General features: G+C 33.1%; 1 protein-coding gene and 1 pseudogene across 2 annotated transcripts; both read left to right on the top strand.

Annotated features, from left to right (window-relative positions):
• Positions 1-2,316: 2,316 nt before the first annotated feature.
• LOC145060155 (secreted RxLR effector protein 161 pseudogene) lies at positions 2,317-3,018 on the top strand (annotated as a pseudogene).
• A 2,198-nt stretch (positions 3,019-5,216) lies between these two features.
• LOC145056816 (putative serine/threonine-protein kinase PBL7) lies at positions 5,217-13,511 on the top strand. Of its 2 annotated transcripts, none has more exons than XM_079004540.1 (4): positions 5,217-6,265; positions 6,593-6,721; positions 6,799-6,899; positions 10,407-10,862. In XM_079004540.1, the coding sequence occupies exons 1-4, from the start codon at positions 5,351-5,353 to the stop codon at positions 10,729-10,731; spliced, it is 1,470 nt and encodes a 489-aa protein (XP_078860666.1). In that variant the 5' UTR covers positions 5,217-5,350; the 3' UTR covers positions 10,732-10,862. The 2 variants fall into 2 exon arrangements, with proteins under 2 accessions (XP_078860666.1, XP_078860665.1); XM_079004539.1 differs by lacking the exon at positions 10,407-10,862 and adding an exon at positions 12,983-13,511 and having other exon boundaries at positions 5,222-6,265.
• Positions 13,512-22,766: the final 9,255 nt, after the last annotated feature.

The raw sequence follows: 22,766 nt of genomic DNA, 5'->3' as shown, positions 1-22,766 counted from the left end.
AAATTTCCAATTTAATTTTTAATTTTTAAACCACAAAATGTATATCATATCATAATCTCAAATCCAAAACAACAGTGTTTTAAAAACAAATCCCAAGATCTCTCTAATGTGAACTCCATCGGTGTGGGTGTGTACGAGTCAAGCCGTCGCCTTCCTACGGTCCTCGCTGGTACCTGAGACATCAAACACAACAACTGTAAGCATAAATGCTTAGTGAGTTCCCCAAAATACCACATACCACAAATACACCACTCGAGGCTAAACCCGACCCTCTGGTCAAGATGTCTCAGCGGGACCCTCCAGTCCCGCAGCTCGTCGGACCCTCCGGTTCAGTCATAGCTCATTGGGCTCTCTGGCCCGGTCTGAATCGTTGGACCCTCCGGTCCGGTCTATATAATCATACAGCATACAAATAACGTATAGCATGTAATCTCTAATATAACACATAATCTCATACATAGCATATAAGACCCTCTGGTCAACTTAGAATACCACTCAAGGTAACGTATAGTGAGAAGACTCACCTCACGTAACTTGGTAACTCGGAAAACCTTGAACTCGGTGAATAGGACCTAGCCTCCGCCTAATCATATGAAATATACACTCGTCATCAACATAAGTTCCCAAGGCTAGACCAAACTCTCTAAACACTCTTAGGAAGGGTAAAAGACCATTTTACCCCCCTGCTTGGCTCAAATACACTAGAGTTGACCAAACCCTAAAAGTTAACAAAAGTCAACCCTCTCCGGGTTACCCTGCGCGTACCAACATGTACGCTGGGCATACCCGGAGCTTCCACAGAATCGGGGTACGCGACAGTCTACGCCGCGCGTACTGGGATTACGCCCAGCATAACACCCAGTTCCCTTATCCCATTCATTCAGACCTTAATCTGTTAAGACTTTCGTCCAAACTCTAGATCCGACTCCTTTTATACGACTTAACCCATAAAGTCGAGACCTTTACGCCTTCGCACGGCTGTAGAGGTCACTTTGTGCTCAAAACACCATTTCTCTTTCCATAATGGGACTATAACTCATGCATGACACTAAATCCACGACCAAGACTGGATTTTTATGAACCCTTAACATCAAACACACTAGAAGAGGCCAGATTCATGCTCATGGAGACTATTTGCACACAAAGTCTCAAACTTTGGACCCAAAAACCCTAAAATGGTCCTAAAAAGCAAAACTTAAGAAGAACAAGGAAAGCTCTGAGCTTTTTACCTCAAAAGAGATCTCCAACCACTGTAGAGCACGGATATACACTTGTTCTTCCACTTCTAGCACCAACAATGGCTCCTCCTTCCCTTCTTCACCTTGAAAAGTTAGCTCCAAGCTCAAAACATACACACACAGGATAAGGCACGGATCTCAGCTCTCAAGGGACTCACTCAAGGAATATGGTGGCTAGGGCAAAGGGCCACATGTTCATTTTATAGTGCACAAGCCAGAAATTAGGGTTTGCATCTGTGCTCACTACGCCCAGCGTACCCCTGAGTACGCCCAGCGTACTCGGTCAAGTCTGCGTCCAAATTAAGCGCGTGAGTACGCGCGAAGTACACCCCAGTACGCCCAGCGTACTCTCCAATTCAACATACAACTCAAGGGACTAAACTTGCCAACTTTCAAAATAGAAGGGCCATAAAGCTTACCTGGATTTTGGGCTGTTACAGAAAATCATGTATTACCACCATGAAAGAAACTTGTCGGGTGTTGGTGGGTGTTTACAATTAAATACAAACCTGATGTTACAGTTGAAAGATACAAGGCGAGATTGGTAGCTAAAGGCTATACACAAACTTACGGTATTGACTACTCTGAAACCTTCTCTCCAGTTGCAAAGATCAATACAATTAGGGTTCTTTAGTCTGTAGCAGCAAATAAAGAATGGCCCCTACACTAGTTTGATGTGAAGAATGCTTTCCTACATGGAGAGCTAAAAGAGGAAGTTTATATAGAAGCGCCACATGGATTTACAGACAGGTTTAGAGAGAAAGGGGTGTGCCTTCTAAAGAAATCCATTTATGGATTAAAACAGTCCCCGAGAGCATGGTTCGGGAAGTTCACCTTAGCCATGAAAAAGTATGGATTTAAGTAAAGTAACTCAGACCATACGTTGTTTCTTAAACGGATAGGCAAACTCATAACATGTTTAATAATCTATGTGGATGATATGATTATCACAGGAGATGACAAAAAAGAAATAACCAAACTCAGGAGGAGATTGTTTAAAGAATTTGAAATGAAAGATCTTAGGGAACTCAAATACTTCCTTGGGATTGAAGTCCTGAGATCAAAATAGGGGATCTTCATGTGTCAAAATAAGTATGTCTTGGACTTACTTGCAGAAATTGGTATGATTGATTATAAACCAGTTGACACTCCAATGATTGTGAATCAGAAACTCTATATGGAGGAGAAAAAAGAGCTGGCTGAGAAAGAAAGATACCAAAGAATGGTAGGAAAACTGATACACCTCTCACACACTCGGCCAGACATAGCGTATGCCATGGGAGTTGTAAGTCAGTTTATGCATCAACCCCATATGGCTCACATAAAAGCAGTCTTAAGAATTATAAGATATCTCAAGGGAACAGCCGGACATGGAGTCTTGTTTCAGTCAAATGGTCATCTTGAAACACTACTATATACCGATGCAGATTGGGCTGGCGATAATGGTGACCGAAGATCGACCTTAGGGTACTTTACCCTAGTTGGTGGGAATCTTGTTACATGGAGAAGTAAGAAACAAAAGGTGGTGGCCCTTTCAAGTGAAGAAGTAGAATTTCAAGGAATTGCAAGGGGATTAACCGGAGTTTTATGGGTACGGAAGCGTCTAACAGAAATAGGGTATCCACCACAAGAAACTAGCAAAATTATGAGTGACAACAAGGCAGCCATCCAAATTTCAGAGAATCCAGTTCAGCATGATCGAACGAAGCACATAGAAGTAGATCGACAATTCATCAAGGAGAAGTTGGAAACAAAGATCATCACACTCCCGTTTGTTTGATCATAGGACCAACTTGTTGATATCTTGAAAAAAGCTGTTAATGAAAAAAAATCTAAACGAATGTCTGGGCAAGTTGAATTTTGGAAATCCCATTATTCAACTTGAGGGGGAGTGTAAAAAGGAAGGCTCAATGAGATCAACGAGATTGGTGACCAATCACATCATATCCCTTGCAATTAGGAGAACATATATCTGCTTTCCATTCATCAAGAATTGACAGCCAGCAAGAGTATTTCTTCCATATTTAAATCATTGTAATTTAGTATAAATTATGGGTTCTCTTCCTCATTGTGAGATACCTTTAAAAACGAATAATACAAAACAATCGGTTCAAAGGAATTCTTTTATATTTTTTATCATCCAATCCCCTGCAGACGTGAAAAAGTGAAAATCTAATCCCCTGCAAACACAATCGATCACAACAATGACAGACTAAAAAACGAAATTAAGTAGAAGAATAGCGATCAGCGGGAGCGAGACTGAAAAGAATCAAAATTGGCCGGCATTTGATCCCGCCGGAAAAGGAATTCCAAAATCATCGTAGAGGGCTTTTTGGAAGACTCTCATGTTGACTTTTGATGACCAAAAGAACAAAAAAATAAGTACTTCTTAGGCAATAGTGACGTTAACCTATAAACGTATACATAAGATAGAATGAGACTCTAAGAGGAAGAAATAACATATTTAAAAGTGGAATGCATAAATAAAAGTATGATACAAAATATGGACTGAAATTGTAATCCACGAGGGTGAAAATTGAAAATATACAATAAAAAATCACATAAACCGTTGTTTGATCTGGGACCCTCTAAAAACCACGTAATTTTGTACAAGGTTGTCAAGATCGGGACCTTATCTATGAACCTATGATCGTTTTTGGGTTTACAAGATCGGGATCGAGATCCTAAGATCCCACAAAATAAAATATAATTTTAATTTATAATTTTTAATAATGAAAAATATTTCAAACATTCAACTTTTCGTTCAAAAATTATAAAAACTTCAAAATATTAGTCATAAGGTACAATACAAAATGATAAATGGTAAATTGGTAAAGGGTAAAAGATATTAAGTGGTAAAAAATATCATTTGCAAAAAAAAAAAAAAAAAAGTAGGATCGGATCGGATCTCGATCCTACGATCTTACCCCAAATACGTTCCTTTTACGATCCTGATCGTTATTCATACCTAGGATCGTACGATCCTACGGATCGCAATTTTGACTACCATGATTTTGTATATTGATTTTGATTTTAAACACCTCTATTTTTTGCAAAGTTTTTCCAAACAGTCCCACTTCTACAAATCCATCATAAATGGATGTTTGAGTGTAATATTTTAATTAAATATTTATATAACGATGATATTTCTAACCGTTTTTTTAACCATTTTTGGATGGTTGGATAAATTATTAATTTATTGCTCATTAGCTGAGGAATAAGCAATAAATAAGGGTGAAAATTCTTATTATAATCAGTTTATTTCACTTATCATTACCATAATAAACTGATTTTTAAGAATTTCTATCAAACTTGTAGTTTATTATGGTGGAAAGTATTTTTTTTTTTATATATTTTTTGTTTTCCAAATACCCTTAAACGTACAAAAGGACAAAAGGTGCAGTTTTCTTCTCTGCCTATATAATCTCCCAGTATTGCTATCCATTAAATTAGAAACGTTGACCAAAAGAGTCTTTTTTTTTTTTTTTAATAGTTTCTTCTCTGCCTATATAATCTCCCATTAAAATGAATATTATTGCATTCCATTAAATTAGAAACGTTGACCCAAAAGAGTCTTTTTTTATAGAAGAAAAAAAACATAAGGGGGGGGAGGGGGGGGGGGATTAAGATATTTTATTTATTTATCTATTTATTTTATTAACTAACAGCAATAAAGACATCGTTATGATCGAGACTGCCCATCTTTATTATCATCTTCTTTCCCATCACATTGGATCAATAGAAGTCAACCATTTTGACTCTTAAGATGGTTTTAGTTCCGGTATATTTAGAATACCCTTTTTAACGTATTTTAGATGTACAAAAGGTGCAGTTTCTTCTCTGCCTATATAATCTCCCATTAAAATGAATATTGCAATCCATTCAATTAGAAACGTTGACCCAAAAGAGTCTTTTTTTTATAGAAGAAAAAGAGATTGGGGGGGACGTTGACCCAAAAGAGTCTTTTTTTTATACAAGAAAAAAAAGATTGGGAGGTGGGCATGTGTTTCCTACTTTTTCAGATCTGTGAACCTAGGTTTAAAGTCACTTATGAGTTATGATACCTTCGACCTCTTTCTTATCTCCTCTAATTTATCTCTTCAACTCACATAATGTCTCCGATGAACGAGTTTGATCACCTCAAAATTCGTCTAAAAGATATAAAAGAGGCCACAGAAAACTTCGGTATCGACAGGAAGATCGGGGGTGGTGGGTTTGGACCGGTGTACAAAGGAAAACTCACTCTCTCAACCGGTCGACGAGCTGTCGTTGCTTTCAAGCGCTTAGATCCAAGATTTGGACAAGGAAACACCGAGTTCTGGAAGGAGATCATGTTGCTTTCAGATTGCAAACATGAAAATCTCATCTCTCTTTTAGGCTTTTGCATTGAAGGAGAAGAAAGAATCCTTGTATATGAGTATCTATCTCGTGGGAGCCTTGATCGCTATCTTTCTAACCCTCGTATGACATGGAACCAACGCCTTAAAATATGTGTTGGGGTTGCACGTGCTCTAACCTACCTTCATGATCCAAGAAAAACACAACGAAGAGTACTCCATCGAGATATTAAAAGCGCAAACATCCTTCTTGATGCTGAATGGACTCCTAAAGTTTCTGACTTTGGCCTTTCAAAAGTGGCTCCAGCTAACCAACCACGAACATATGTTATCTCTAATGGTGTTGGGACACCTGGATATTGTGATCCAGTGTATATAGAGACGGGGTTTCTATGTAAAGAGTCTGACGTGTACTCTTTTGGAGTCGTATTGTTTGAAGTGATGTGTGGGAAGTTATGTTGTGAATATCGTAATGGTCAGTTGATTAATATTTTAGTGCCTAGATGGAAAATTTGTTGCGATAAGAACAAACTAGATAATATTATTTGCCCTGGTTTGAAAGAGCAAATAAATAGGGATTCATTAGTGACGTTTTCAGCTATTGCCAATCGATGTTTAAGTCGAAACTTTGAAGTTCGACCAACAATGGCTGAGATCTTGAAAAACCTTGAGGTCGCACTTGAACAACAAGTAAGTTTACTTCACCTTCTATGTTTCAAGATACATATGACAATGATAATATTATTATTACTGTAAATTACTGAAATCGTCCCTATGGTTTGATCAAAATTATACGTTTGGTCCCTACCTTTTTTTTTTTACATTCGGATCGTGGTTTGATTTTGTTGCGTTTCTCGTCCCTATGGTTTGGTCAAAATTGCATGTAAGGGATGAAAAATGCAATAAAATCAAATCTCAAAGATGATCCGAATACAAAAAAAAGTTAGGGATCACACATGTAATTTTGATGAAACTATAGGGACGATTTTATTAATTTACTCTTGTTATTATTTGTAGAACTTTAATCCAGAAAACAGTGCGCTGGTCGATATTTCCAAGCTTGCAATTCCTCGGATATCCTACACATCACATCAGGAACTCCATTCACGTCTCTCCAAAGGGATTCTTATTGATGGGGGACAAACGGTAATTAACTGTTTCTATTGTGTTTATTTATATATAATATTTTAAATGATTTTTATTTTGAATATGTTTATAAACAGTGGGTTTCAGTAAATAAGAATGGAAGAATTCGAGAAATGATATCTGCTGTAAAATGCGTCTCTGGGGGGTGGTTTGTATCTGACACCGCAGATGATTCAAGGTTAGTGCATTTTCTTCTAGCTAGTTAATATGTTGATTGGAAAGTGCCTTCCTTCTAAGCCTTTGCCTCATGAAATGATTTGTTATGGTTTTGTCTTGTTTAATTTATAAATTGCTAAAAGAATTCTTTAAAGCTTATTTTCGGTCATATATTCTCACATTTTCGATTTTAACTAATAAACATCTAAAATTTATACCACAAAAGGTGACTATTAGAGTACTATATATATGTATCTATTATTTTGTGTATGTGACAAAATAGGTGACTGTTAGAGTATTATATTATCTATTATTTTGTGTATTTATGTGATGTAGATCGTTCCCTAGTTAATTAGCGCAAATTACTTTCTATTTATACACTTTGGTAGAAACACTGAATTGTGTTTGGTAAAGCTATTGACCAGTTTTTTGCATTATAGAATAAGATTATCATTTTCACCTAACACCAATATCACCGATCTAACAAAAACTTCGCCATTAACAATTCTGAATTAAGAAGTATTAAAAATTATGAATCTGAATCTTATGTTTTGGAAGTTGGAATCCAAAACATATCATAAAATTAACAAGTGAACCTTCTTGATGGTGATCATACTTCTACAAGAACTCAACCTGATGTTTCTTCTAAATATAGTAATTCCATGGAAGGTATGAAACCATATTGAAAACTAACATTTAAGATGATCAAAAGTACCAAACTCGAACAATTCAGGTTCCAAAGGCTTATGGAAGTGAAGTCCAGAAGTGTGATGAGTCTCCTCCATATATAGGTTCGAATTTGAATTTAAAATTTTTGAAAAGAAAGGAGGAGAAGAAGAGTAAATATGAAAAGATCCAAGTGCCTAAGCAAAAAAATTCTCAAGATATTAAAAAAGTGAAAATTGTTGAAATCAAGAGTTTTTGTTCCAAGAAACCGTATAGAAAAAGTTGTGGAAAGGGAAAAAAAATCTTTTGGTTAGTAATACGAGACACTTGATGGTTTTTGTTTTCCCGCCAAAGAGACTAGAAGATCAATATTTTCTCAAGATTTAAAGTTGATTATTTTCTATATGCCGTAGGGATGAGCATGAGTCGGTTTGGGTCGGTTTTTGGCTAAAACCAAACCAAACCGTAGAAAGTAGGTTTTTCGATTTTTAAACCCATATAGGTTCGGTTTTTGCATGGTTCGGTTTTTCGGTTTTCCGGGTTGGGTTTATGGGTTTTCGGTTTTAAACCGTGGGTTTATGAGCTCCTATTTTTTTTTCTAGTTTTTGGGTTCAAACCTAGTGAAAATACGTTGCGATAAATAGTATTATATCTACTTTAAATATACCAAAATAAAGAGTACAAATTCTAGTATTATAAAAACATAAAAATGTTTAAAATATCAAAGTTTAACACCATTAACAGTTTATTGAAAATAAACATAAAGTATTAAAGAGATAAAGTCTAAAGTCTAAAACTAAAAGTTTAAAACATAATAAATAATATATATGTGGGTCGGTTCGGTTTTTATGGACGGTTTTATACGTCAAAACCGAACCAAACCGTTATTTTTCGGTTTTTGTAAAATTCAAACCTAAACCGCCGGTTATTGTTTTGGTTTCGGTTTTTCGGTTTCGGTTTTTCGGTTTCGGTTACATCGGTTTTTTTCGGTTTTTCGGTTCGGTTTTTGCTAATCCCTAATATGCCGATACTTTTTTAAAGAGCAAAAATATTAAGCTGCCAACTTATTTTTTAAAACTTAAACGAATTCCTAAATGTTCATATTCAATACTGAAATGTTGAAAGAAAGTGAGATAAAGACAAAAGCTGTGATTGTGATTAAAATATAGAATGCACGCACATGGGTTAGTTGAAAATTTCGAATGTGTCAAAAAATAAAGAAGTCGATATGCTGGTTTTATTACATGACAAAATCTTCAGGGCTCCACAAATGATTTTAAGGGTTGTACACGGAAAATTTATATTATCTTGAAAAAAATTCTCCAAAAAATTATACTGAAATTTTATATTATTTTGAAAAAGCTCCCCCAAAAATTATACTAATTATCATTCTTTTTATATATTTCTAGTTTATTTTTATATATAATAATTGTAATTTAATATACTGTTTAGTATTTGAAATATCTTATTATATATTAAATTATATTAATTAATAAATTTAGTATTTATTTATTGAATTCATATAAAAAATTTAATACATACTAAGGATTTGAAACAAAGTAACATATTTTAGAAAAGCTTAAAATAAAAATATATCTTAGAAATAACATATTATACTAAAACATACAATACTATATATAATATTGTATAACATAATGACTACATGAATTATTTTACATAATATGATAATTGGATATGAAAAGGATCTTGTCGTACCAATTGAAGTAAACAAAATGTTGCCGATAGAGGTTGAAATGACAATGGATGAAGACAATAATTTCTAACAATTTCTTGTTCGATATAATGTATTACAAAATATATAAATTTTTTATAAATATAATCTTGTTTATTTCATATTTATTTATAATAAATCAAGGTTCTAAATAACGTAAGACGTGACTTGGCGGCAATGTCAAGCCTCAAGATTTTCCGAGCCTTGGTGAGTTACGACGTTTCTAAGGCGTGAGTTAAAGCGACAATTTTCTGTATAATTAATATTTTAATATGTTTTTCAACTATTATTCATTTTTATACACATATACGAGTTAAGACGGCGTTTTGGTAAAGCTTGGAGGCAGGTGCAACCATGACGAGCTTTTTAGAACCTTGTAATAAATTAATAATTCATTCAAATTTATTATATATAAACAATTTATTTTGTTATAATTTTATGATAATATAATTTATAATATTATTGTAATAAAAAACAATAGAATATATATTTGTTAAAATATAATTAATAGACATGTGTGTTTAACAATATATAGAAGTTACAAAAATGTATATAATATGAATATACTTTTGGGATAAAATTTTAAATAGAATCGAAAATTAAACACTATTTACATTATTTTTTTGGACAATGGACTTAACAAGGTAACTAACTTTTTGGTTTGTTCATATATAGGTAACTATCTTTTTTTGTACACATCTAGGTAACTAATTTTTTGAAAGCGTTCACATATGACCATTATGACCGGCTGTAGCATATTACATCCAGTCATAACCGATAATAATTGTCATATGTGAACACTTCCAAAAAGTTCGTTACCTAGATGTGTACAAAAAATAGATTGTTACTCAGATGTGAACACGTTTAAAAGGTAAAATTAAATTACATGAATGGTCCCTATAGTTTGGATAATTTTTGTGTGTGGTTCCTAAATTATTCGTTTAACTTGGATGATGCCTACTATTTATTTTTGTTCGTTTGGTCCATGTCTTACCTCAAATTCTTAAAATACTATTGTGCCTTTTTTTAATTTATTTTATAATTAATTTTCTTATTTATGTATTTATTATTTATATTTTTAAAAAAATTAATAGACTCGACATCAACGTCTTCACTATTCCTTCTTTTTAGGTCCTTCAACTCCGGCGAACCAACGCAACAACACACTATCTCTTCATTGAATTTTCCACCACTACAAACCAATAGAAGGGTTGTTGGGTTGGTTCGCCAAGTTGAAGGACCGAAAAAAGAAAGGATAGTGAAGACGTTAATGTCATTAAAGATGGAAAGGGAAGAGAAGTTGAGGAGGATGAGAGATCGGATGGTGATTGGTGGGACCGAGCTTAAATTTCTCGAATGTGGTTTCAGGTTTAGGGTAATGAGATACAAATATATGTGGTCTATTAATGTTTTAAAATATATAAAAAAAATATATGTAAATAAGAAAATTAACTAAAAAATAAATTAAAAAATGGCACATTAGTGTTTTGAGGTATGATAGGGACCAGACGCATACCAAAAACAAACAGTAAGGATCATCCAAGTTAAAAACTAAGTTAGGGATCAGACGCATACCAAAAACAAACAGTAGGGATCATCCAAAATACCCAAACTACAGGGACCATTCGTGTAATTTACTCTTACATCTTCGGTTTGTTCACATCTGGGTAACTATCTTTTTTTTTTGTACACATCTAGGTAACGAACTTTTTGGATGTGTTCATATATGACCATTATGACCGGTTGTATATAGCCGGTCATAATGGTCATATGTGAACACTTTTAAAAAGTTCGTTACCTAGATGTGTACAAAAAAAAAAAATAGTTACTCAGATGTTAACAAACTGAAAAGTTAATTACGTTATTAAGTCCACTTCCCTATTTTTTTAGTTTATTTACTAGGGAAATAAAAATGGAATCGAAGATGGTCTTAGCAAAACCAAATCCCATACCAACTCTCAAATTAAAAGTCATAGTCCATATCCATACACAACAAGATGCTACTTACAACCTTTTGTTGGCCCACTTCCTCATGCACAAAACAACCCATGTTCGCTTATCCACTTTTGAAAGCTCACTTTCTTTCAAAATCCTTTTCTATTAATCACCCTCAGAACCTCCCACCGTGTTTTCATCTATCACACCCTTTACAAAAGCAAGCTAAAAGTCCGATTATTAAACCCAACATTCACTTTGATCATCAGACTGAATCTATGACTTCAAAATATAATGTATTACTTAAATTGGAAACTTGAGAACTAGTACCCCCAACCTATGAGACGTAACATCGTTTGAATCGATTCGCTTTTCCATAAAAAATTTAAAGCTGATGGAACTCTTGAATGTTATAAAGCATGTCTCATTACAAACAGAATTGTCCAAGAGTTTGGATTGATTATGATGACACCTTTAGTCATGTATTCAATCTGGCTATGATATAATTTGGACGTTTCTTGGCTTTGTTATGGGTCTCAAATTGGACAGAAATCAATTTGATGATCCAATGCATATCTTTACGACTATCTCCATGAAATAGTATACGTGCACCAAATGCTTGGTTCTCATACCCATCTTAGCACGGCTATGTGAGTGCATTACTAAAGTCGCTTTACTTCACTAATTATAATAAGAGTGACATTTCTCTTTTAATCTATAAATGCAACAATGTCCTTTCCCTACTACTTCTCAATGTTAATGACATTTTAATCACTACGTCCTCGAAAAATACCCTTAAAATTGGATAAATTTGGCGTTAAAACAAAATTTTGAAATGATCAGGTTGGATCCATAGACATATTTTTTGGGCATTTCAGTTACTCGTGTCGTCAAGAGTAAGTCTCATAATAATAAAAAAAAACTATAGCGACATTATAACTAAAAAATATGTGCAATATTGCAAACGTGTTGCTACTTTGATTGTTACCAACTCCATTCTCAGGAGGATCCCATTCAATGACCGGGCTTGAACTTTTGATTTAAGGGGGTTAAAAGTATAATATGTATACAAATTAGAGAACAGGAGGTGTCATAGTCAAAATTTATAGTTTTAGACTTAATATATAAATTTTTTAATGCTTATGGACTAGTTGTGACAAAAAAACAGGGGGGACCACAGCCCCCCTAGCCCTCAAAAAGATCCGGCCCTGATCACATTGACAATGTGTCTCTATACCATAATTTAGTTGGTGCTCTCTATTACCTCACTTTCACAAGATCGTACATAACATACACGATGCACTAGCGTCGAGGATCAGACCCTTATGTTACTAGATGCCATGATAAAACTACGAATGGTGCTTTATGCGCTAAAGCGAGCATAACTCTGGCTAAAGGCTCTGTTTTATGCCCACAACCAGTCAAATCAAAGATTAAAAGAAGAAGCACGTACTGATATGGTTCATAAGGAGCCTTACCTATTTTGATTCCCAAAACACTTTTTATGTGAAGTTATGGATGATTTTATGTTTTATTTTTGACGTTTTTTGGGTTTTATTTTTGAACATTTGTTAGGCCCATGGCCTTTTTGGGCCGGTTTAAGTTTTTGCTTCCTATTTAGTAGTTATGTAATCTCTATGGTCATTCATCAATTTTATAAGAGCTTAGTTGTCTCTACAAATTATATGACATTGATAACCAAATTTGATTTTTTAATTATGAAATGAAACTTGATAATATATAGGTAGTAAAAACAATTGTGATATTTGCAGGTTTTCAAATGTCCAATCGGGTATGTTGTACTATGGTTTCAAAATAAATGGGAGAACTCAGTTCTTGACATCAAATGTCACATACACCGTTTACCTTGTTTTCAAATGTGATAATATGAACAAGGAAACACATGTACCCTTCAAATGGAAATTGAACAGTGAGATGAACTATTCAACTTCATGCCTGACGCTTGATAGAGGAGATGGATGGCTAATGTCTCGACTATATCAATTTACCAGCCATCGCAAGGATTATGATTTTGGGATTGAGTTTATGCTACCAACTCAGTACTCACGTACAATGTTCTATCTTGAAGGCATTGAATTTAAGCCTATGGAGTATGTAGATTGATAGAATATATAAATTTGTTTTCTTTACTTCATTTTCTTAAGATTTCGATTTATTTGCACAAGCTAGCATGGGGACAACTTTTAGTCTAAGAAACCTTGGCTTGTACACCGAACAATAATGGAAAAACAAATACGTTGCTAAATTTATTAAGTCGAATGTGCCATGCACTTTTCTTCATTCAAATTGCCTCCTTTGCACTTTTCCCCCTAATTGATATCTATTGAAGCAATTATGACATATTGAATCTGATAATTATTTGTAAAGTTCATATTCTTTTCGCTTTTTGAGATGATAATTGTGATCCATCGTCAATTTCAAGAACAGAAACTTGAAAAATGTTGAAATTTTTGGTCATTTCATTCTCAAGCAACCTCCTGTATTAAAATATCATTTAAATTAAAAGAAAAATAATATCATACATACTTATAAAGCCAATGTTTTGAAAACCGGACCGGAGACTGAACCGGTTGAGCTACCGGTTCGATGGTTCAACTGGTCAGACCGGTCCGATCGGTCTTAAAAGCCGGATGATGTCATATATATATATATATATATATATATATATATATATATATATATATATATATATATATATATATTACAAAAACATTATACCTTAACAATAACATGTTAAAATTAACGCATGATAATCTTCAGATGGCTTATGAAGTTAATAAGACTGTTTAGTGTTTTAAAAATGACTAATAAATCTGCCTAGAAAAATCTACTTGAAAATTCAAGTATCCCACATCGCATAGGAAACAAAAGTAGGTTGCAATGAGACTTCTATAAATTAGAAGGGAGGCAAAGGCTTTATGATGTCTGAGGGCGCTGAACATCTAATGTCGTGGGTGCCCTTGGTGGCCCACAGTATTTTAGAGAGTTTTAATAGTGTTTTTATTAAAATCGAGTTTAAGCTTTAGCAAAACCGGTTTTTTTTTGTTCGACCACTCCGGGTTTTCAAGGAACCGTCCGGTTCTTTGGCGGTTCATTTACAAACGGTTTTTGGGCTTCAAAGAACCGGTAACCAGACCGGTTGAACCGGTTCAACCGGCCGGTCCGGTCCGGTTTTCAAAACATTGTATAAAGCTAGCATTTTTTCTTGAATCTCATGCATTTGAAGCCCCCATTTTTTTTTTCCTTTCATCACATTCATTTGAAACTTCCATGACTTTTCAATTTCCTTATAATAATAATTATAATTTGGTAATTAGGTTAAATAAATATCAAATATAAAGTGTATTTATATATAAACTAAATTTCAATATTAAAATAATGTCTTTAATTTTACTTATAAAATTATGTTTTTAACTTTTAACATATTATACTTAATTTGTTAGTTTTAATATATTGTTAAATGTAAACCATTATCATTTTAAAGGTATAATTTTTGAATAATTTTTATAAAATACTTAAATTATTAATTAAAATATAACATTATAGGCTTAACTTAAATATAAATTTTATTTAACTTTAACAACCCAAAGATTATTTTATAAATAGTTGAAAGTGATAAATTGTAGTGTCTTTCTAATAATGATTGTAAGTTGGTTAATAAGGTTAAATAAATATCAAACATAAAGTGTAATCATAAATAGACTAAATTTCAATTTTAAAATAATATATTTACTTCTATTTATAAAGTTATGTCTCTAAATTTTAACATATTATACTTAATTTATTAGATTTAAAATGTTGTTGCATGTAAGTCATTATCAGTTTAAAGCTATAATTTTTGAACAGTTTTGAAAAAATACTTAAATTGTTAATTTAAATATAACATTACAATGTCAACTTAAATATAAATTTCAGTTCCACTAAAAAAACCAAATAATATTTTGTAAATAGTTAACAGTGATAAATGCAAAAACTAAATTATAATATCAGTTTAACTAAAATATTTCCTAAATATAATTATATAATCGTTAAAAATTTTCAAATAAGTAACTTAAAATAACTTATAATAACAATAGTTAAAAATAACTCTATATAAATGATTATATTGTTACCTTTAAAATAAAAAAAAAAAATAATGTTTGATGTTTTAAATAATTATAATGATAGAAATTAAAACATTAAGCAAATAAAATTTAAAAAATTAGTTAAAATAACAATTATAAATAATATTAAACCATATATAATATTTAATTTTATTGATGTGTAACTCGCGAGTAAAAGTCATTCAAATGATTGAGATTATGATGTTATAATATATTTGTATCTTATCATATAATTAAAAATAATCAATATATTAAATCAAATTAATATACGAATTATTATATCAAATTTAACAACGTTATTGTTATATTTTAAAAAATATATATTTGTAAAAACTTCAACTATATAGGTGTTTCTGCGCATTACAATGTCAACTAAAATATAAATTTCAGTTTCATTTAAAAAAACTGAAGAATATTTTGTAAATAGTTAAAAGTGATAAATTGTAGTGATAAAAGCAAACACTAAGTTGTAATTTCAATTTAACTAAAATATTTCTTTAATATATTTTTATAATCGTTAAAAGTTTCCAAATAAGTAGCTTAAAATAACTTACAATAACAATAGTTAAAAACAACTCTTTATAAATGATTATATTGTTATCTTTAAAATAAAAAACAATGTTTGATGTTTTAAATAATTATAATGATAGAAATTAAAACATCAAGCAAATAAATTTTAAAAAATTAATTAACAATAAAAACAACTATATATAACATAAAATCATATATTGTATTTAATTTTATTCATGTGTAACTCGCGGGTAGAAGTCATTCAAACGGTTGCTATGAATTTATAATAAATGTATATATTATCATATAATTGAAAATAATCAATATATTATATCAATTTGGTATATACAAATTATTATATCAAATTTAATAACAACGTTATTGTTATATTTAAAAATTCATATAGATAGATGGTCACATGGAGATGTTAACAAAATGTCACTTCAAGAACAACATCCCAAGGTGACGACATCTATCTCGACGAAAATTGTCGTCGCTAAAAGTAGGGCTATGCTGACGACATGTCGTCACCATAGCTTTTGCCAACTTTGACCAGAAAGGCTATGCCGACCACGTGTCGTCGCAACATATACTGCGGGACGACTTTTTTTGAGGTATTCTGAAAACCTATGTGGACGACATGTTTTCGGTATAGCTAGGTTACGACAAATGGTATTTTCATTTATTTTCATTCCATGGTGCAGAAAATCGAAACGACGTAGTTCTTTTGAAAGCTATCCCGACGGCATGTCGTCGACATGCCACATGGTAATCCGTGTGAAATAGCTATGCCAACGACTTGTCGTCGGCTCAACTTTTTTATTTTTTATATTTTTATTATTTCAGCAAACAATTGAAACGATGTCTTTATGTAAACCCTATACTGACGACTTGTCGTCGACATATGGTTTTACCCTAAGAGAGACATATGTGTATCGTTCATTTGTAGCGCACGAGATCGATGTTTCTCTCTTGATCTGCAACGACGAATATTGTCCCTTCACCACCAGCGCCAAGCAGGTACATTTTGGGCCTTGTTTTCTTGATTGCTCAACTTCTTAACTCTAAATTAGTGATTGCTCAAATTCTTAACTCAAAATTTGGGGTTTTTTTTTTTTTTTTTTTTTTTCTGTTTGGCTTTGAATTCGTTCACCACCATCGTTCCTTCACCATCGTCGTTCCTTCACCACCTTCGGCTACCGACAACTCCTTCCAGCTTCTCTCCTTCACCACAATAAGTAAGGATTTAGTGGTTTTTTTTTCCTTTTTTTCTTTTCTGACTTTGTGTTTTTCCAATGACCACCAGCCACCACCGGAGGACCACCATCAAATCCAATCACTGGAATCCGACCATCACAACAAGAAGAACATAACTTTTGTTGAAATTAAATTTTATGTATAGGTTTATATAAAATTGAAATTTGTCCTTGTATAATTGTCTGATTGTGTTACTTGTTTGGTCTTTGTATGATTGTGTTATTTGTTTAGGGTTATATGAAATTGATATTGTATGTATAAAATGCCAATTTACTTGTTTAAAGAGAGTATATGTATGGACACAACCACATAGGGGAAGAGTGTACCACAAAAAGTGTTGCAGTACTTTCCTTTGACTACAAGGCTTCAACGACTGTATAGTTCCAGATTCACAACTAAAGATATGATTTGACATAATACTGGACGCTCAACGGATGATATGATGCATCATCCCATACACGGGAAGTCTGATGTGTTTTATATGTTACAACAAAAATGCACATAGCGGAAAATACTTAACCATTAAGAATTTGGGCACATACAACCTAAAGTATCTATGTGTTGTATCTATATGCTCAAGAATCATTATTGAGTGACATTATTAATGACATATGATCCTATAGGGTCACACTTTAATCAAGTTGGTAGTTATTGAATACTTATTTAATAATTTGTTATTAATAAATAAATTCAACTTTTGTATTTACTTAGAGAAAAATTATTGTTATATGAAAACAATATTATAAGAAGTAGAAAATTAGTCATTCTATGACATGGTATCATATTATAAGTCATGTACAATATTTTTGGACCCCTTGGCTTACCATGGTTTAGTTGTTTAACTAGTCTAATGTACCACCCCAAAAATCGAGACCAAAATTTTTTGTTTTTAATATAATACTCGTAAAACTGTTTGAGTAAAACATTACTGATATCACATCAAACCACAAAACCATAGTTACATGTTTTAAAAAAAACCATCATGTCTGATAGTATAGTGTCAGAGTACAATCCCAGGATTCTCAAATGCGAAATCATATGTGTGCGATGTGCTGCTACACTGCGGGCTCCTTCCCCTTAGATGAAAAGGTACTTAAAACCAAAACTGAAAACCGTAAACACAAAGCTTAGTGAGTTCCCCCATCATACCCATACCAAATAATGCATAATCCTCGGTATCTTTCAACCGGTAACCATCGAGCATAGCCAGGAGTTGGACTCATCTTTGGTATCTTTCAACCTGTAACTGGGAACTAACATCCCATTCGTTATCTTGCAACCGGTAACTGGGAGCTACCCTCCCCTTCAGTATCTTTCAACCGGTAACCAAGGACTATTTCACCCCATACTATTGCTAGCACGTATCAAGCACAGTAAGCATTTCAAGCACAATAATCATATTAGACACAATGATCATATCACATATCAACACTAGATAATTGTCACAAAGACAATCATCTATCCAACACTCTTACTTGTGGGCCGACATTGTGGCTGTAGATCCACTCCTACTAGGAGGAAACTTACCTCAAAGTCGTGTAGTGGCCGCACTGATCTCGGTATGAAAACTAACTCTCATCGAATCATCGATCCCTACCCAACAACTTTTCTAACTTATCAATCCATACTCGTAACCCTTACAAGGGTCAACTTCCAGTCCAAGACAAAGTCAAGGTCAACACCTTGGTCAATGGTCAATCATCTGGTCAAAGTCAACATTTGGTTGACTCGACTCGCCGAGTTGGTCCACCAACTCGTCGAGTCCCCATATCCATAAAATGCCATAATCTCGTCCCTACTCATCGATTCTAGCAAGAGCTCGATGAGTTCTCCTTCAACAACACATCGAACTATCTTCAATCGAGTCACCAAGTTCGTCCTTGAACTCGTCAAGTTCATCTTCATCCATATGAAGGTGTCCAGTCTATGACTCACTGAGTTCTCTTTGAACTCGTCGAGTCCATCTTCATGTGGTTGGGAGATTGTCTTGAACTCGCCGAGTTTGTTCTTGAACTCATCGTGTCCTTTGATCTTCAAGTCCAACACACCCCCAACAGACGGAGTGTCCCCTCCACTAAACCAAAACCACTTCCAGAGGACATTAGGTGAAAAAGAGACCCGACTCACCGAGTCACCCAAGAGACTCGTCAAGTACCTCAATGATCAAAACTATCCAGTCAATTATAATGGGTCTTAATGCATCAAAACCATAGATCTGACCTCCTAATGTCCATTTCATACGTAAAGTCCCAATCTTGACGTCCATGCATGGGGTTTTTGACTTAAAAGACCATAAAAAGAAGTCTACAAGATGCATGGGGTGCATATGGCAACAAATTTGGCACCTTTATGCCATAAGGATCCCTAACAGTTCCATATCTGAAGTCCAACTTCAAGCACACCCACAAAATCTGATTTTAGCTTCTCTAAACTCATTAAAAGGGTAGGAAATAGCCCCAAATCAAGATCTAAGAGATAGATGGTCAAGGTTCCAGCTTTTTACCTTGAATAAGCTGAGAATGGAGCAAAACCTCTGGATCTTCTTTCTTCTACTTGAACTTCCAAGCTTCCTTCCTCATTTCCAACTTCAAAAACAAACAAAAAGATACCAACAAGCTCAAGAACACACAATAGAGGCTTAGGGTTCGAGTTAGGGTTTTCTATGGGTTGGGAGGGACGATGGGGGCTGGGTTGGGGATTTATAAGTTGTTTAAATAGGGTGCAAACCCAAATATTAGGGTTTCATCCAGAAAATCCTACTCGCCGAGTTGGTCTCCCGACTCATCGAGTAGGTCACTTAACCCCTTGATCAAAAGTCGAGTCTACTCGACGAGTTGAGCCTCCAACTCACCGAGTCTTAGAGCATAACAGGGAATTACTAGAATTTAAATACGTACCAAGAACCGGGTGTTACATCTAAGGTTAAAATAAGTAGTTAAGCTCTTTTGTCCTATTCTTTTGACCTTATGGCTGAAAGTTGAGAGAGGTTATGGAGGTTGCTTGTCAACCTCCATATCTTGCATCCATGCCTTGTCTCCCATACCTTTTTTTGCTTTATGATACTTTAGATTATTATATTCAAAAGTGCTTACTTTGCATGGGGTATTTAGAGAGGCTATTGTGCATAAGAAATGTGGCTAGTTATTAATCTTCTACTCCCTCTTATTCTCTCTAAAAGCCGAGAGCAACATAGAAAGAAGGGTTCTCCACTTTTTAAGTTCTTACTTGGCTGTTGGTGGGCACTTTGTATCTTCCTTTCAGTGTTTAATTATTTAAGAACTTAAGGCTTAAATAACAAATTCATATAAGAAGAAATCTAGCAATTTTGGGTACCTTATTCTTGGTGGTGGATACTTATAGAGAAGATTAAACTTCTTGTTCTTTCCATCTTCATCTACACCCTAAATCCAAGTGGGTCCAAAGGCTTAAAAGGTTGTTATTTCTAAACATGTTATGGTTGTTGTAACTTTATTCTTACCTCTTTAAAAGGATCCTTTATGATTTGGTTTTGTTGTATACTGGAAATTTATTTGAAATGTTTAAAGCTTCCATTGCCGGTTTTTATGAAAAACTATTTATTTTATGTAACAAAACTCATCAGTGGTATCATAGTCATCATTTAAATGATACAAAGTTTTTTCATGTTATGATAATCTTTGGTTCTTGGAAAACAAGCATGGATTTCTTTTTGGCTAAAGAAATGTCCATATTTGTTTTCTTTAGCAACTAGTTGTTAAATGTGTTTATTTTTTATATAACCATTTTTCCATGCATTTTGGTTATATAAAAGTTGTCTTTGAAAAACAAAGAGTTGTTTGTTGATATGTTTGTTGTGTATAAACAAGCCATTAGGACATTTGTGGTTGCTATTTATTTATATGATAATGTAATACATAAATATGTATTATTTCATTTGTTCATTTTATATGTAATAAATTAGTTTTTAGACTAGTTGTATTTTATTTTATAAAAATGTAACAAGATGGAGCTTGAAGATATTATGAAGATATGAAGATATGGATCCTTTTGAAGACCTTGAAGTGTCCCATTTAGTCCTTTAGGAAATGACTTATTATTTGTTGTGATGACTCACAATAGATATTACTAGAAAAGTGGTTTTGTTTATACATTTTAAAATGCATGTTTGTGATGTTTATTTTGGTTTTTATAAAATATTATATGTATGAAAATATGTTTTCCATGCTAAAAACATATTCACAAAAAAATAACATCTAACTTTGGGTTTAGATTTTTATATTAAAGTATCAACATAAGATGTCAAAAATGGAGTTTTTGTTAAAAAGAGTTTAAATTTTTTAAAATTCTTAAATAGCCAAACTTTTAAAGATATAAGAATGTTAAAAGTATTTTTAAACTTTATCTAAACTCCATAACTCAATAATAAAAGGTTGTTTTATTAAAAAGTTAAAAACTAGTTCCAATCATTATAATGTTGAATTAAATTAAATATAAATTTTAACCTATAAAACTGTATATAAAATAAATTCAACTTTATGATTTTTGGAACACTTTAAGTGTACCATGGGATATTTTATGCATGAAATATTCATAATACAAAATATTTTAAAATGCTAGAATAATAAAACATTGATGAAAAAACTCTTATTTTCAAAACTTCAAATCTATGCAATCCACTTAAAAATCACTTGGAATTTTTGTGAAATTCATGTGGATGTTAGGGTGACCTTATTCATTTGGGTTGTCAAAAATGGTCACCTAATCATTTGTGAAATATAACTCACATGTTTTTTTAAATGGATGATTTGATTAAATTCTTATGTGATAAAGGTCACCTAAGCATAAGAGTTTTGAGGAAAAGATGGGATGAATATGCCATTAAAAAAAAAGTAGTGTCCTTTTGGATCCCATAAATGTAAGAATTAAATAAGATTTGTAATTGGTTATTCTATCCTACATATCAACAAAATCACTTGTGTAGTGCGTCATCGCCTAAATTTATTTTCGGTGATGTGGATCTTAACTTTTCAAAATTTAATTTGAATGGTAATTAATTTTAAAAGGGAAATTATATCAAAGACCTTAAAATGAATCTTATTCTTTTGTAGTTGAATACCCCAATTGTAATCACCTCATCACTCACCCCCGATCCATCCTAGAAAAAGAAAAACTAAGCGGACCCAACTTACTTGATTGATTCATACAACTAAGAATTATCCTTAATATTGAGAATCAGGACTATGTCCTTGATGAACCTATCCCGGAAGAAATCTTGGCCAATGTTATCAACGCACTGAAAAATGCTTAAGTGAAACATATGAATGGTTTGACCGAAGTGGCTTGCATCATGCTTGTAACTATGACTCCTGAACATCAGAAAACTTTTGAGTTTCATGAAGCTTTTGAAAAGATTGAACAAACAAAAGTCATGTATCAAGTTCAGGCTAAGAAAGAGAGGTTTGAGACCTTGAATGCTTTTATTGGTTGCAAGATGGCTGAGGGATATTCTGTGAGTGCACATGTGCTTAAAATGAAAGTTTATGTTGAGCAACTTTCCCGCCTCAGATTCCTATTTGGGGATGAGTTAGCGACCGATGTGATCCTAGCCTCATTCCATAAGTCATTCAACCAAATTTTGGTAGACTTCTTCACAACGAATGACTGGGAGAGGAGCATTAATGAGTTT

This window comes from Lactuca serriola, chromosome 6, assembly GCF_051521515.1.
Source record: "Lactuca serriola cultivar US96UC23 chromosome 6, Lser_US96UC23_V15, whole genome shotgun sequence".
In the NCBI taxonomy this organism is placed as follows: domain Eukaryota; kingdom Viridiplantae; phylum Streptophyta; class Magnoliopsida; order Asterales; family Asteraceae; genus Lactuca; species Lactuca serriola.
Note: the sequence above shows the minus strand (reverse complement) of the source record. Positions and strands in the feature narration are given on the sequence as shown.